The sequence below is a fragment of the Nelusetta ayraudi genome, unplaced genomic scaffold (assembly GCF_046127955.1).
Source record: "Nelusetta ayraudi isolate G7.1 ecotype Tasmania unplaced genomic scaffold, CSIRO-AGI_Nayr_v1 ptg000007l, whole genome shotgun sequence".
NCBI classification, from domain to species: domain Eukaryota; kingdom Metazoa; phylum Chordata; class Actinopteri; order Tetraodontiformes; family Monacanthidae; genus Nelusetta; species Nelusetta ayraudi.
Genome location: NW_027466057.1, coordinates 2,231,412 through 2,247,500, shown reverse-complemented (window position 1 = coordinate 2,247,500; position 16,089 = coordinate 2,231,412). Strand labels below are relative to the sequence as shown.

At 41.1% G+C, this 16,089-nt stretch overlaps 2 protein-coding genes and 1 long non-coding RNA gene across 6 annotated transcripts in view; 2 read left to right on the top strand and 1 right to left on the bottom strand.

The window, feature by feature from the left end:
- Positions 1–488, top strand: part of LOC142883148 (programmed cell death protein 10) — a 9,572-nt gene extending 9,084 nt beyond the window's left edge. The window contains exon 7 of the mRNA XM_076017811.1: positions 1–488. This exon is cut by the window's left edge and continues 362 nt beyond it. The gene's annotated coding sequence lies outside the window, so the exon portion shown is untranslated.
- A 4,257-nt stretch (positions 489–4,745) lies between these two features.
- Positions 4,746–12,148, bottom strand: LOC142883145 (uncharacterized). 2 transcript variants are annotated; one of them, XM_076017805.1, is made up of 5 exons: positions 12,017–12,148; positions 8,395–9,024; positions 6,399–6,729; positions 5,886–6,061; positions 4,746–5,698 (listed from the first exon to the last, which is right to left on the bottom strand). In XM_076017805.1, exons 2-5 carry the CDS (start codon positions 8,994–8,996, stop codon positions 5,488–5,490), a joined length of 1,320 nt encoding a protein of 439 aa, XP_075873920.1. In that variant the 5' UTR covers positions 8,997–9,024; positions 12,017–12,148; the 3' UTR covers positions 4,746–5,487. The 2 variants fall into 2 exon arrangements, with proteins under 2 accessions (XP_075873920.1, XP_075873919.1); XM_076017804.1 differs by lacking the exon at positions 12,017–12,148 and adding an exon at positions 11,594–11,726.
- The window catches only part of LOC142883152 (uncharacterized), a 51,843-nt gene continuing 44,773 nt past the window's right edge, over positions 9,020–16,089 (top strand). Inside the window, exons 1-2 of one of the 3 annotated variants that reach the window (XR_012925999.1) lie at positions 9,020–10,631; positions 10,739–13,750. This is a non-coding gene — a long non-coding RNA (uncharacterized LOC142883152). Of the gene's footprint in view, positions 10,632–10,717; positions 13,751–16,089 lie in introns of those variants that run through there. The other 2 variants (XR_012925998.1, XR_012926000.1) reach the window with 2 other exon arrangements.

The window sequence follows — 16,089 nt, the reverse complement described above, 5'->3', positions numbered from 1 at the left end:
TGGACAGTTTTAATTTATAACCCTGGTCTTGTTGGGAGTAGGTAAAGGAAAGGTGTTTATTAAAGACTAATTGCCATTTTTTTTCCTAATATATTCATGTCGATCACTTTGCTTTTAGCTTCTTTTTTTTCCTCCCCAAAAACACAGCAACACATCTCGTGCTGGTTTAATTTTCTCGGCTCCTGTCTCTTTTATTCCTTTTTTGTTTGTTTTCTTTCTTCCCGTGACATTGTTATGATGAGGCGAAGCAGAGTGAGGGACGTTCAGGAGGCAGACGCAGATTGCATTTCTCTTTTATTAACAGACGACAGAAAGCCAAAATGACTTCCAGCACATGTGTGCGCCTTATCAAGTCTTTTAACATTCCCTCCTCTCAAGTGTAATGAAGTGGAGTCAGTCCCTGCTGTTTTGGCAGACATGGAAAGGAAGAATTGAACGTTCTGTATTTAACTGGTGGCAAATGTTCAATAAATAGTTTCCAAGCGACACCCTTTTTTGTGTGTGTGTGTGGTGTGATGTCTGGTTTGTCAATGAAATTCCTTTATTCTGTCTTTGCATTGGCTGCGTTCAGACTGCAGGCAAATCTGAGTCAAATCAGATTCCTTCTTAAATCCGGGCTGACTGTCCACACTGTTTTTAGCAAGTGTCCAAATGGGATCTGGCTCTGTTCAGACTTGGCCACATTATTGACCCATCTGAAAGTTTGCTATTGCTAAGCGCGTGTAGTGTGTGGCGTCATATAATTGCAACAGCGGCATAAACCAAAGGGATTTGTTGCGATACATGCCCAGGAGCTCTGCTTGAATGGAGTGTCGTCCTCTGTCCAGGGACTGCCGTTTTCTACTTCTTCTGTCTGTCTGAATGCAATGAAACTACCTCCCGAAGGTGGTTTCAATCCGTTTTGCAAAAATCGGATTTCATGTGATTTGTGACTGTTCAGACTACAAAAGGGCCATCCGGTTTTAATCTGGATGGGCTAGAAATCGGATTTTGACTAGCAGTCTCAACGCGGCTTAAGTAAAGAAAACAGATTTTCCAGCGAGCTTCTTATAAGGCAGAACCTCTTATAGGTGTCAAACTTGACTCAAGAATTACCTAATAAAAACCGAGATTCCAACTAGTCTTTCAACGTTAAATACATTGTGTTGGATTGTCAGGCAACGGCAGTGATGTGTAGATGATGATGAAGGAATCCTCGCCTACACCGACTTGATTATATAGAATCAAGTCGAAGGAGGTTTTTTGGCCAGATGTGAACAACTCCAAAGATACAGCGCAAACACCACAGACGTATAGGCATTGATCCAATGCATAGAGAAAGACACGTCACTGTCACAGAATAAATGTGGCTGTTTACAGACCCTTCATGGAAATGTGTCTAATATCAAATTAGCAATAAGGGAGTAACTCAATGTTATGTTGACCCATCTGCTTCCCCCGAGGAGGGTAGCCCCATCAGCACAGACTGCTTAATTTAAATTTACTGCATGTTACTTCTGTTTCCTCGTATAAAGGCTCTTAACAAATGGCACAGGTTGTTTCCAATAACATTCATTTCTAGTTAGAAGCAAACCACTTACAAAGCACGACATTCTTAATCTGCTTCCTACCTAAACTGAGGAACGTAATAATGTCCAGTAATGTGCTTTCCTGCAAACAGTATTTCTGACAGTGAGCCGTGTGCAGAGTTTATCTGCCTACAATGCGGACAGAAAGGTTGTTTTTGGCACAGTCATGTGAGCAGGCAAATTCATATCAGTGGGAGGATCCTCGGTACTTCCCAGGACAGTAGTCATTTCCTGGTAACAACGGCTGTCAGCTGAATTTATGTTTTTCAGAGACATGGCAAATCTAGGGTAAAGTGTGAGTGGAAAACATGAAGTCCCTAAGTTACGAAAAAAAAAAAAAGGGGGGGGAGAAAGACACTTCCTGCTGACTGTGGGACACTGACTGCACAGACAGACCTAAAAAATTAAAAAAAAAAAAAATACAAGCAGCTACAACAGGCAATTTTAAAGGGGCCCTATTTTGAGCTTTTAAGCGTGTATGTTCGTGTCACTGGCATGCCAAATATGAAAAATGACAACTTGGCTGGAACGAGTCGTGCAGATTTTGTTCGACTTCCTACGTGACAAGGCGAGCAAATCACACACCATCATTGAAACATCATCTCATCTTTTTTTTTTAAATCATTATTTTAAACGTGCGTAAGAGGGAGCAACTGCCTTCCCCGCTTGCATTCACTTCGACCAGTGAGTGGCTGACCTATCGCAGGGGAGCGGTGCAGTTTCAAGGCGGAGCCACGGATGGAGCAGGTCGGGGAGGGGGAAGGGAGCCCAAATACCTTCAGGCTGAGTTAGAGAAGCACTTGTTCCGTAAGGTCTGTGCAGCTCAACACAACACAAAAAATATTGCAAATTGCACAAAAAGCCCTGTAGTTTCTGTGCATCTAAGAAGGAAATGTAAGCTCAGGTCTTTTAAAAGCCTCAGCCGTGACAGCCGTTTTTTTTTTTGTTGTTGTTTTTTTGTTTGTTGCACACTTGCTTTGTCTTCCTGCAAATGACTGTTCAGAGTGTGCCCACTGAAGACGATGAGGTCATTCTGATCCGGGAGATAACTAAATCATGTTTGAAAAAAGAAAAAAAGAAAAAAAGAAAAACAATAACTGAACTGAATGGCCTCTTCATGGCACACTTATGCAAGACACATTTGCAGACAAGCCAGCAATTTGCTTGAACTCAAGTTGAAGAGTGAAGTGGCCGGGAGGAATGAGTTTTGAGAAGTAAGTACCTAACTATGTGATTGTGGTAAATGTAGTAAATTAAGAGGGCTGACTGACTGGACGTGCCACAATACAATGAGCTATAAATGACTTTATTTCTGTCCATTTAGAACTACCCGGTCTTGGGACAGGAATGTGAGGCAGGGGCCCCCTTGGTCTGAAATCACACACAACATCCAAAGAAAACACAGTCAGGGCACTGTTGTTGCGTTACCCAGGGTAATACCTTAATTGCAGTTTTGTCGTGTTGCATTGGAAATAAACCCACTGCAAAATGTGTGTTTTTTTTTTAAATTAGATTGGTTTTATTAAAAAAAAGCAAACACAGAACCAATGTTTATCTTTCTTTCTAAAGACTTCAATGAGTTCCCCAAGAGGTGAATAAAAGATGAAAATCTTTTCTTGTTACACTCCTTAATGATGCCCATCACCAATTTTATTTTGAAGAGCACTTGTGGAAAAGGCAGAGCACACCCGTAAAAATTATTTTTTGTTGTTTTTTTTAACAGAGACAGCTAACTTATAAAAACACAGCCTTTAGGTCCACTCAAGTAGTGGTGACTTAGGACAAAGAACAATAATATTTTCAGAAAATAACACAAAATACACATTAAAACAAACAAACATACAAAAAAAACAATAGCCAACCAGTGGGCCACAGATCATGCTGCCTTCTTGTTTAAAGAACACAGTTTGAAACAATCACAGACAGTCCAATTTCATTTCTTATGTTTTTTTTTTTTTTTTTAGGAACAATTAAGAAAAAAAACATTATTCTGGGGGTAACATTGCAGCTAAAAATGGAGTAATCCTTTATTGTAATTAAAGGTGACTGCAGTTAGAGTAACGGAAGCAGTGTGTGAAATCGTTTTGGTGAAGCCACGGGTTCTTTGAGGACCATTCTGAGAAATACAGCCAAGGAACTCAGTACGCTGTAACACAATGACAACTGACGCTTAACAGCCCTTTCTGTATAGTGTTCACAGGACGTAGTCCTTTATTCTTCTTCCAGTAAGCAAGCAGAAATCCCTGACAAAAATTACATAGTGCTGGACTTCAAAGCCCTTTAAGTGTAATTTAGTCGTACTTAAACACACCCACCCCCACATTCAGGTACACACACCACCACATCCATACACACACTACCACATCCATACACACACACACACACACACACACACACACACACACACACACACACACACACGTATACACAGATGCAAACATGCACATACACACAAGTATACACACATGCAAATATACACACACACCCGCACACACGCACACACACACACAAATATTCACAAGCGCGGGTACACTGTTGTACACTATTGCATAGCTTATTGTCTTATTGATCCATGAGTAGATTATTATCATCGTTATTATTACTATCAACATTATTATTATTATTATTATTATTATTATTATTATTATTATTACTATTATTATTATTATTATTACTATTAACGTTGCTATTATTATCATCGCTATTATTATTAACATCACTGAATGAACTCGCATGTATGTTTGTATGGGTATATATGCACTATCTGACAATTAGCTATGCATATTTACGATCTGTTTTGTTCTCTTTTAACACAATTGTATATTGTTGCCAGTTGCCTCCTCTACTCCTCTCTCTCTATCCCTCTCATCATCTCATCATCCCCTCCCCTCCCCGCCCCCCCCCCCCCCCCCACACACACACACACACACACACTCATTTCCCCTCTCTACTCACCTCCCTATCTATCCCCCTCAGTCCGGTCATGGCCAGAATGTCACCAAGAACATTATAATAAAACCACTGAAGAGGTAGCTCCTGAAACCACCCACGTGGCTCACACTCTCAAGATCTACCTCTGAGAATAAAATCTGTCAGCCATCATAGACATTCAGAGACACTTCTGCTTGTCATTATGGCCGGACCGGACAAGGGAAAAAAAAAAAAAAAAGTGTAATTTAGTCAACGTTTTACGGGGAAAAAAAAAAGACTCTTTTTGACATCAAACATCAGTCATGTTTAAATCTATAGCAGCATTTCATGAGCAACAATCAACCAATAATCAAGTATAATATAACATCCCCAACTTGAGCCACAGTTTGGTAATATCCCTTTAAGCACTCTTGTGAGAATGCTGAACCTTGTTTCCAACTCGGTTTAGTGGCCATACCAGTGTTGCATCTATTTTTAAGAGATAGACTCACGCAAATGGAACAAAATTCATCTACACTTTTTCGAGGACCAAAGATATTGAAATATGTCTGAGTTCATCCCAACCAATAATAAGTCAAACCCCAACAGGTCGTTGGAGTTTGGTCAACAATCGCATTGACACTCGATCATGCAACAAATGCTACTGAAGTATTACAAATAGACTTTCGACTGGAGGTGCTTTGGTTCCGCACGATATCAATGCAAATAAGACTTTTTCAGCAGATAGCCCATTGCTCCCAAACCACTTCTGAAGAGAAAACTTTAAAACACAAACAAGGCATTCATTCCAAGATATGGCCAGTAGGGGGACAAGCTGGACAAAATATGACAACGCTGTAGAAAAATGGACTATGACCGAACAAAATGGTGGATTTAAGCAACTTACTGGCCCCCGTGAGTGAACCTGCACATTCATCGGCTTGAAAATTCACCTGATCAACATCGGTTTCCGCCAGATCGTCCGCGTCATTCATCAGCTCCGCTCCATTCAGCCCAGCAGTCCAGCGCGCTTGAGCCTCTTGTCCACATTGAGAATCAGTTTTTCACTGAAGTCCCACAGTCGCTTGTCTACGTCGAGCTCCAGCTGATCCTTCTGCAGTCTCGTGCGTACATGAATGATCCGGCAGACCTCCGGCGCAACCTTGTAACGTTCCCCAAAGTTCTTCAACACTTCATGAATCGAGGTTTGCTCCACCATCCTGTGACGCACAAAGAGCAGAAGAGCGTAAGTGAAGTTCTTACTTGTATTATGAAGGTCTGAGATTATACCCAAAATATTGAAATGTCTTTTTTTTAATTATTATTATGGGGTTCAGTCAAGCAGGCTAGCTTGATTTATTACCTCAAAAACTACTACTCTACTATAACCTTCACCTTTCCACCTACTTTGGTTGCACAATCAGCTTGTATGGGTGGTAAGTATGTCTGTCCGGTGTCTCCTTGTAGATGTGCTCCAGGATATTAACTCCAGGCACGTCATTCCATCGAGACAGGTGGAACTTCTTGCTGGGGTCATATTGATTCTTTGGGAATATATGGTTCTCAATCATGAACACCCCGACCTGTAACACAAGGACGATACAAAGAGATGATCGAAATTGGCCAATAAACGCTGATACCGGTGGTCTCAGTGTCAATGAGCCAGGGCTGGACAACGACAGTATAGAAACCATAACACAGATGATGTAAATGGCAGTTGGATCACGATTATCAAAGATGATTATTAACTGGAAATGGAAAACGCAATGCGTGGTGAACCACTAAAACCAAATTCTGTTAAAGCCACACAAAAGGTAATTCACTTCATGCTTGGTGTTAGGAAGTAATAATAAAAAAAATAGTAGAAATGACCATTTCCACCACAGCCCAGCCCTGGAGCAAAGCGGAAAAATATCCTACGTTTGGGTGCTGCTTTTGGAGCGTGTTCATCAGAGACATGAGGTCGTCGTGCTGGTACGGCATTATGATCTCGTCGATGTCGTTCAACAGCACGTAGCGAGAGCGCGCCATGGACCTGTAAATGCACTCGTTGAGGGTGGCCTGCTGACCGAAGTAGTGCACGTCCCCGCCGCTGGCAGAGTGCTGCCAGCCGTGCGACGGAACCAGGTGCTCTTGGATGAGCCAAGGAACCATCTCCACGAAGCCCTCCTCGCTGTAAACCCGCAGCAGGCGGTCCAGTTCTGGGCCGCAAGAATTGTTGTAGACCACCACCCTGTCCACACCGAGCAATCTGGGGCAAAGCAGAGGAAAAGCTCATCAATGGTGCCAAGCAAAGCAGAACTGGTCCACATAAATAGATCAATAAGATAAGACAAAACAAATCCTTTTTCTCTGTCCTAATAATGTCCAAAATTTACAACAACTTGTATTTGAGAATTTTGCACCCTGAGGAAACCCCTCGAAGAAGTTGTGACTTCAGAAAGGTCTGTTCTGGTTAAAGGTTTGTTGCAAATTTCTGTGCATGTAATTGGCACAATCGCTCTGCACAGTGTCAAAATAAACCGAGAAATAGGAGTCTCTAGTTTGAACCATCCAAATTACCAAAGACAATTTTGCATATGAGCATCACGTGAATATTTTTAACTTTTATTATTATTATTTTATTATTTTATTAAGTCAAATTATGAAGAAAAAGGAAATGTATGCACTTTGGCCAGAGAGCCCTGGGCTTGTTGTGGCTGTTAATGTGTGAGTGCGTATGCACTCTTTGCACTTTTATTGTGAAGCACATTGGTGCAGCTTTGCCGTTTGTTTGACTTGACTTGACTTGACTCAATGAACTTAAGTGATGAACATGCACGAATGTAATTTTCCACACGATTATCAATCGTTTGGATCCCTAATAAAACAAAGATAAAAAGAAAGTAGGTCGAACTACCATGCCATGCATATGCAATGTCTGTCAAGTTCAAAGAAACTTTTGAACAAGGTTAATGCAATGTGTTAGTGAAACTAACTTGAAATATAGATAAGCATTTTGAAATGGATGCAAATGCATGAGTATAATGCTGATGTGACCCTCGGTGAAAATGAAAAAAAAAAAAAAAAAGAATCAAAAAGAATTGGTCTAATTTCATGGGATGCAGGTGGCATGCAACAACACGTCCGTCAACAATCTGGAATGCATTTAAAAGTTCATTCAAGGGCGTGTGTAAGAATTGTTAAGGCCTGTATCAGCTGTTTGGTTTTCTTAACCTCAAAGTACAGATTAGCAGGCTGCCTCACGCTACTGCTAACCACACAAAAAACGGCCTCAAAGACATACATCAAACCAGGCCACTTTTTAACTGTTCACAAAAGGACTGATGCAAAACAAATCCACGGTGTCATTAAATTCACAAACATACTGTCAGTAAACTAAACTGAAATGAGAAAACTACAACTATGCAAATTAACCCTTTGTGTTATCATGCAGGGCACAAGAATTGACATTAATTCGACCTTAACAGTGAACCCTTAATGCCAATCTTGGGTTTCTGACCACACTGCTAGGTGTGGGTTCTTCCCCATGTTTTTGTCTTCTTTTTAAAAAATAATAAAAATCATCATAATTATCATCATTAATGTAAAGCTGCTCCACTTGCATTCTCAATGACAAATAAAGATCTGAAAACCTTTCCTTCATCAGACTTTTCACCGATGGAGTTGTGTCTGTGACGATTAAGGCTCAGAGGCCACAAGTCCACTCTGCTCCCCTCTCTGATACGCAGAGACATTCAGTGTGAGGCTTGATAAAATATTAATCAGGCAGAAGCATCTTGGTCGTCGTGTAGCCTGGATTGCGTTGCAGCTATTTCACACTGTTGCCGTGTTACTACTATTGGCTGGTCAGGTGTCTCCGTTGCTCCAGTATTGCAAGGTTTGAATTTAAGAAATCGTTTGTCACAGTGCTTACCTGTACATCTCCAGGGACTGCGCGAACTGAAGCACGTTGTTGTAGTTGTCAAACATAGTGGAGATGCACACGGTGAAGTTAAGCTTCAACATTTTCCCTTTGTTTGCCCCGGTTTCGATATTTTGTATGGGGAGCCATGTGTGTTTGTCACCTTCCATGCTGTTCCCCTTAGTCACAAGTGTGACGTATGTTGCCTGGCAGTTCTTGGGTATCGGACACATGACGTCTGTAGTCACGTAGGGGAACCCAAAGGTGTCCGGGTGCACTAAAATGTTGGTAGAATTGCTGGTTGTAACTTGGCCTTTGCACCAGAAGAGACAGGAAAGGGACTCGATTGAGTCTGTCTTAAATATGCCGATGATGCGTAGGTCAAAGCTGGGGGACCTGCGGTCCATGAAGGCAGACACCAAAAAGTGCTTTGTGTGTTTCAGAGGGGTGATGGTCAAGTTTGTGACCGAGGAGGGGCGTGGCAGTGGCCGGCCATGGGGCTTGGGGATGGTCTTTGTTGAGTTGTCTATTCTCAGAGTCAGTAGGAAGACGGTGCATGAGATGATGCAGAAGACAGTGAAGCTCCTCCTGATGCTCAATTTGCCCCTGTCCATCCAGCCACAGAGGAAGTAGAGTCCAAACCTGGGCCAGAATGAGGATTCAGTTAGTCAGGGAGTGCAAAAAAAAATGAAGGCGCAGATTTATTTTTTTTGGCAAATATTTAAAATGAATAAGTTTTATTCCCAGCGTGACGTCACAACGTTGCGCATGCTATGTCTCAGCGTGTCCTGACGTGTCTGTAGGTGACGTTCTCCGGAAGCATTCTGATTTGTCAAACTGATCATGTGATTTACAGTGGTGTGGGAAAAGAAAATCGATATGAATTAAAAATTGCGATTCTTACGTTCAATTCAGTATCGATTCTCATTTTCAATCTTGGACTCAGGGGCCTGGTCAGAAGGTGACACTGCCCATTACCACCAAGTGGTCAGGGGTGTGAATTGCAACCTGTCAAAATGACCAACATCCTTTAGATTTTTCCGTCAATAACGTAAAATATCCGGTTAACACGACCTCTGGTTCATAATTATCATGCACAAGTCCCAAGGTAATGTTTATTCTGTTTGCACTGCTCCTCAGTCCTTAAAGTGCCCTCAAGTTGGATCTTGAGTTGCTTCTCTTGCATACCTGGCATGTCCATGCCCGTTTCATTGCTTTGACTCCACATACCTGATTCTGCTTGACCATGTCTTTTTTATAGGCAAAAACAAACAAGGGACAGATGTTCAGATAGGACACCACCAAAAAAACTGTACAAAAGGATGCATCTGTTCTTGGGCTCCCATTTCTACAGAATGCTCTGTGAGAGTGGTTGCCTTTGAGACTGTCAAATAAAGACCAGCAAGTCAGACATTGGTTGTTCAGGGAAGACTTCATTTCTGCCACGACAGTATCCTGCATCATGCATTACAGTATCACATTGTCTTAAAAACACAAATGACAGCAACTCAACTTGTTTCCTGTGGTGAGTAAAGCCTCTGCAGAGTTAATTGGAGACACAAGGCAAACATATTGCAGCACAAAAGTTTCCTTGAGCAGCAGGGTAACTCAAAATCTTTATATTATACTACTAATTGATTGATTGATTGATTGATTGATACATCCACGAAAGCCATGTGACCACAGAATAAAGCAAAAAATAACACAGCCTATTCAAATACAGACACATACGAATAAAATGATTCGCGAAAATTTGAGAGAATTTATATTACATTGCAAGTTGTTTCACGGCGTTATGCAAGTCAGAGACAGAGAATAATTTTGAATCATCCCTAAAGCAGGGGTAATGATTTGCTCTCACAATTAGAAATTTTCCTCGTTTCCTCTTGGCAGACTGACAAGACAGTTCCTCAATCGTACCATTTGACCAGGGCCGAATGATAAATCGCATTTGCGATAATATCGCGATAGGACAAAACAAGATTTTCTAACCGCAAAGACTGCGATTTGATTGACGTGAGTTCCGGTCACGTGACTTGCGAGCGGCACGAAGCAAAGCAAAGCAGGTAGTGAGAGGAGTGCGACGAGCTTGACGGACGAAGCGCGTGGATGTATTATAAGAACTGGATACCGGTCTGGCAATATGGCGGCGGGCCGATTTTTCCCAGTGGCCACTCAAGGTACTGCAACAAAAAAATTCCATGGGACCAAGAGGCATTTTCCCCATTGACCGCAATACAAAAATAAAAGTCTGTAAAATGGCTGGTAGGACACCTCCTACCAAACCCATGCTTTATAATAGAACCTTTTTTTTATTGTATATTTCTATTCATAGACTTTTTGTCCCTCTGAATAGTTTCTAAAGGCTAGAAAATCCCCACAAAAGTCTACATTCTGAGAGTGACGTCACGGCTTTGTACGCGCACGTTCAAAGCGTGTGCGAGCTATGTCCCGGGGAGCGCGGATTATTATCATTATTAGATCCGTAGATAATTTCAATTCACTCAACACACAGCCTATTGCTCTTCCAGGGTGACTCAGCTAATATTTCCCTTGCCTCTGAAAACCATATTTTTTTTTCTTTAACAGAATCAAAAGCAAGACATTTATAATATTGGATGTACTTTAAAGGCATGGAGCCAAACTGAAATTTAAGATTACTTTGTAACACACACACACACACAAACACACACTCAGATAAACTGCCACATTTTTCAAAAGGAAGTGTTTTCTGCCTGAGTGCTATATGCCATATCAAATGCCTCCGTGCAAAGTTCCCCACATGTGAAACAAAAGAGAAAAGAGAAGCAGAACCTAAATTCACTGTTCCACCGATGATAAAAACTAATTTCGAGACATCTGAACTGAGGGACATCCCATAAGGATATTTGACCAAGTGCAATAAAAATTATAAATTCCAAGTGAAGGCTCCTAGCATATATTTCTCACTTGGATTTTGTTCTTTGGAAAACAAGACACTCAAAGAAGAAATGTAATGTAACCCTAACCCCGGGACAGTAGGAGGACGCTGATATGGCTTTCTTAATATAATATACAGCAACATTAATATAATTCAAGATTAACATTGGTGAAGATGTCAGACAGACAGATTGAAATACAAAACAACTACATTAACATTTAGAATAACAAAAACAGCCATGTAAACATTTCACAATTATTGCCACCCTTATATGAGTCTTACATGACCTACCTCTGTGAATTGTTCAAGTTCCGCCACTGGATTGATTGCTCGATTGACAGAAGAAGAAAATAAGTACAAAGAAATGAAAGAGAAATGATAAGGTATGTAAAAAACAAAAAAACATTTAGAAAAACAAAAAAACCCCAAACAAACAAATAAACAACAACGCATACATTTGGGCCCGAAGGCTAACTCCCACTGACGCTATCAGTTCGAACACACGCAGAGAAATAGTCAGCTGCAAAACGGTGAAAGATTATTTTCCAGCCAATACCGTAGCGTTTCCTGTCCTAACGGAGATTCCCCCCCTCCACGCCCCCCCGCGCGGCCCCTTAATCACACTCATCCAGGAGACGTCGCGTCAGTTCAGTAAGGGGCAAATACATATGTATATAGTACAGCTATGTGAGACAGGAAGAGCTTCAAAACAACCTGATGCGGTCCTAGGGTTCCGTGGTACGGCTGTGGCGGATCGAGGGGCGTCGCGATGCTTGCGGGGTTGACTGGCGAGCGCGAGAGCGAGCGCGAGAACGAGAGCGCCGTTTTTTCTTCTTTCTTTCTTTCTTTCTTTCTTCCCTGCTTATTTTTTTTCTTCTTTTTTGCTACGGCAGGTTTTTACTTTTTTACTTCGTCCTATGAAGTTCTTATGAAGTCATGAGAAGTGCTCCATGGGAGGGTCCCCTTTGTATGTGCGCTGAGACCAGGAAGGAGTGCGTTGTTTCAATTTAAAAAAAAAAGAAGAAGAAGAAGAAAAAAAAAAGGTGTAAGGGCGTATAAAGTGACACACATCCATTTCCCATCCAGTCTGCTGTAAAGGGATCCATGTTCAGATTTGAAAGCAACGTAACCGGAGTAGGTTGAAACTGGGGCTGGTTGTCACGTTGCTGTTGTTGTTGTTGTTTTTTTTTTTTTTTTTTACTCTTGCGTGAATTGCTCATCATCTAAACATATTTAAATAGTCATTCCTACACTAAATGGAAGCTTAGGACCTTGGCTTGAAATGTCTATATCTTTCTTCTTTTCTTTTTTTTTAAACTTATTGTGACAAAGCGGTAATTGACCATCAAAGGCACTCTGAGAAATAGGGACAAAAAAAAGGTTATTGAAAAAACCACAAGCTACACCAAACAAGTTATAAAATGAATACTAATAGGACTCATTAATGGCCCTCGTCTTTGAAACATGAATTTGAACCAGGTGATTTTATTTTAGTTGTCTTCTGTAAAAATATTCAAGATCAAGATTCAAGATTGTTTATTTGTCATATGTGCACATAACAATTTTTTTCTTTTGAGATAGTTCTCGGCTAAAATAACTGAGAATAAAATACTCCGAACAAAGACTCTCAGGACAATCAAAAAACAGCAACAAAAAAACATTAAAAACAAAAAACAAAAAACATTTAACGCGTGTGTGCAATGACAGAAAATGTTTTAATATGCTGATGAATCACTGTCCCAGAGGTGATGCAGAGTGCAGGACACAGTTTGTTGAGGTTAGGGAAGGGTTGGGTAAGTGTCAGGAGGGTGGCCATTCTGCATGTGTGGCAGTGGGTGGGGAGATGGCTTTTACCGCTCTGGGAAGAAGTTGCGGTGGTAGTTTTAATGGTTCTCTTCGTCTCCCTGAGCGAAGTGGTGCAAACAGTCTGTTGCTCGGATGGGTGGAATGCTATTTGTGGTCGTTTACAGAATGTAGCCAGGTGGAAATGTGCTGCAACCAATTAGTACCACCAGATGGCAGTGTCCTGACTTGAAAACCTTTTCGATTTTTTTTTTTTTTTTTTTTTTTTTATTATTGAAAAAAAAAAAAAAAAAAAAAAATCAAAATGTTTTCCACAAACCCCCCAGATTCTTGCTGTACCTGACCCCAACTACCTCTGGGGTGATTTTCAAATTATTTCACTGTACCATTTTGGGAAATGCAGCATTGAGCCTGTGAGCCTGCGCTCAGGGCGAAGGAAGTCACAGACAACTAAATCGCTGTACGCGCTTGCGGATCTGCCACGGCAGAAGTGTAGCAAAAGTCACGTGTGTAAAGACAACGAATTGAGGGCTTCCGCCGGAGTTTGAGGGGTGACAGACATTTAGATGTGAGTACACACACACACACACACACACACACACACACACACACACACACACACACACACACACACACACACACATATCTTTATTACACACACCGATTTTAAATATGCACACACAAATTTCAGATACGTTTTTGCAAATAGTTTTGCTACAATAATACCCCCATGCCATCTTGCTGCTGCAACAGTTTATATGCGTATGCTGGAGCACAAAGGAGAATGACACAGTAAAATGCAGCACACATTTTAATGATGCTTGCACGAAGGTCGTGAAGGCCAGAAAATGAATTAAAAAAAAAATTTCCACCGCCTTGCTCCTGTGAAATAACGCCAAAAGCACGATAAGGCACTTCTCAACTTGGGTCAATGCCGTAACACAATAACGACCTGAAACTTCGTCTCATTTTAAAACTCTTTGCACTAACAATAGCTTACGGTGCACAACAGTCTGTGACAATGGTTTGACCCTTTCTGTCCAGAGTTTACAGGGAGAAATCCTTTTTTTCAGCACAGGCAGAAATCCTTGTATTGACAAAATGTACCCATATCTGGACTTTAATAATCTGAAGAGATAAATGTAAAGCCCTTTAAGTGCAACTTAACCAATGTTTGGGAAGACTAAAAGGAAAAGAAATCCTACACAGTTGTCTTTAGGAACATCTGCCATTTTGTTTTTGTTTTTTTTTTAGCAAGGAAAAAATGTCATGTTTGGATCTATTAATAGCATTTAACGAGAAGATCAGGATCATCAGGTATAATATTAAAATATAATCACTTAAAATAAGCAATTCATCACACACACACTGACCTAAATGATTTGTCTTTAAAAAATAATTTTAAACATTGTTGGCCCTGCACCTGTCCACATTTATTGACCATGCGAGGCAGGAATTCGCAGTTTATCATGCTGCACTCTGTATGGCCGCTGCGTACGTGAGTGTGCTTTGCTGCCGCGTCATCATCAGATTGTCTGATTTGCTCCAAGTCGCTGGTGAAGGCACAGCCAAGGGACGCTGACAAAGGGGGCTGGTATTTGAGTATTTGAGTCCAATGGTCAGGTGTCCTGAATCATCATGCCATCATTGCTGAGGTCCTGCAACACAGACAAGTATATATGGTGCAACAACTACAAACAGTGGGGCGGTGGTGTCACAAATGGTCCTTGCTGTGTGCAAGCTGCAGTGACCTTTTTAGCTGTAATTAAGACAACAAATCCTGTGTGTTGGAGGGGATGCTCTTAAACGTGCACATGTTGCATTAAAAAGTGATTGTAAGATTATAAGAACATTTTTCATCATCATCATCATAATCATTATCATAATGATGATTATTATCATCATTATTGATAATATGCTGCTATCAGCAGGTAACAGATATTCATTATCTGTATTTAAACGGTGTTGTGGCTTATCATCACTTCATTTGTTTCATGTTTCACATGATAGCGTACCTGTGAACGAAAGCCTGTAATCTTCCAAAGGTACCCTGGTAGGTCTAAATATGAAAGCCAAAAATATGAAACCTTTACTGCTGAGGTGATAATATTTGATAGATTAATTTAAGGTCGGCAAAGGCTATGGCGAGATTTTCATTTAGCATGAAATGTAAGCAAATGCTTCCAAATAAATAGGATTAAAGAGGGAGTGAGAGAAAAAAAAAGACTAGGATTAGTGTTCACACTTTAAATGCCTCGGCATGGCAGCAAAGTGGCAGTTCGTATCCGTGTCACTCCAAATGCCCAACGCAGCGGCTGATAGTGAGCCGAGTGTGTGTCTCCAGGAGGGGAGAAAGTCACATTATATGAGGAGATGACTAAAACAAAAAACTGAGGTGATGGCCTTCAATCGTCTGATTCTGGGGAAAGTTTATCTTTCACTCAGAGTAACACTTTAAAGGTCACGTTGACAACAAGGAACAGGATGTGGAACCCATTGCAACACTTCACGCCGGCAGTAACACACAGCGTTTGAGTGTTGACCATTTTCACATTAGCCAAGTACATTGAGTTCCTCTGTTCCCCCCACCTCAAATTTAAATGGACAAACCTGCTGGGCAACCAAATCTTTGCCCAGCCCTGCTTAACTCCAGTTTACAGTGAATTGATCTCTCAGAGACGTAAGAAGCTTCCATCCAGCTTCCATTCTTTTCTCAAGGGCCACACAGCCCTTTCAAACTGAATGGTAATAGAAGCAGCGTCAGTTGGATGAAAGTAGACAGAGGTTTTGTATATGTTCATGGATGGAAGCTGATGTTTGCGTAGTTAATATGGAAATCTCATAAGGTTGCAGCATGTAGGTGGCACAGCATTGTGCAAGGTGCAGTGGAAAACTCATAGAGACAAACATGAGAAACGTTTCCCAGGCCCCAAGTGTGCTTCATTGTAAATACCCCACAGTGGACTCTCTTCTCACACACACGC

Coding starts and splice junctions, on each gene's coding strand:
- LOC142883145 (XM_076017805.1), bottom strand. CDS start 8,996: ATGGACAGGGGCAAATTGAGCATCAGGAGGAGCTTCACTGTCTTCTGC. Junction 6,730..8,394: donor CAGTCCCTGGAGATGTACAG/GTAAGCACTGTG, acceptor GCTTTGCCCCAG/ATTGCTCGGTGTGGACAGGG. Junction 6,062..6,398: donor TCCAAAAGCAGCACCCAAAC/GTAGGATATTTT, acceptor CTTGTGTTACAG/GTCGGGGTGTTCATGATTGA.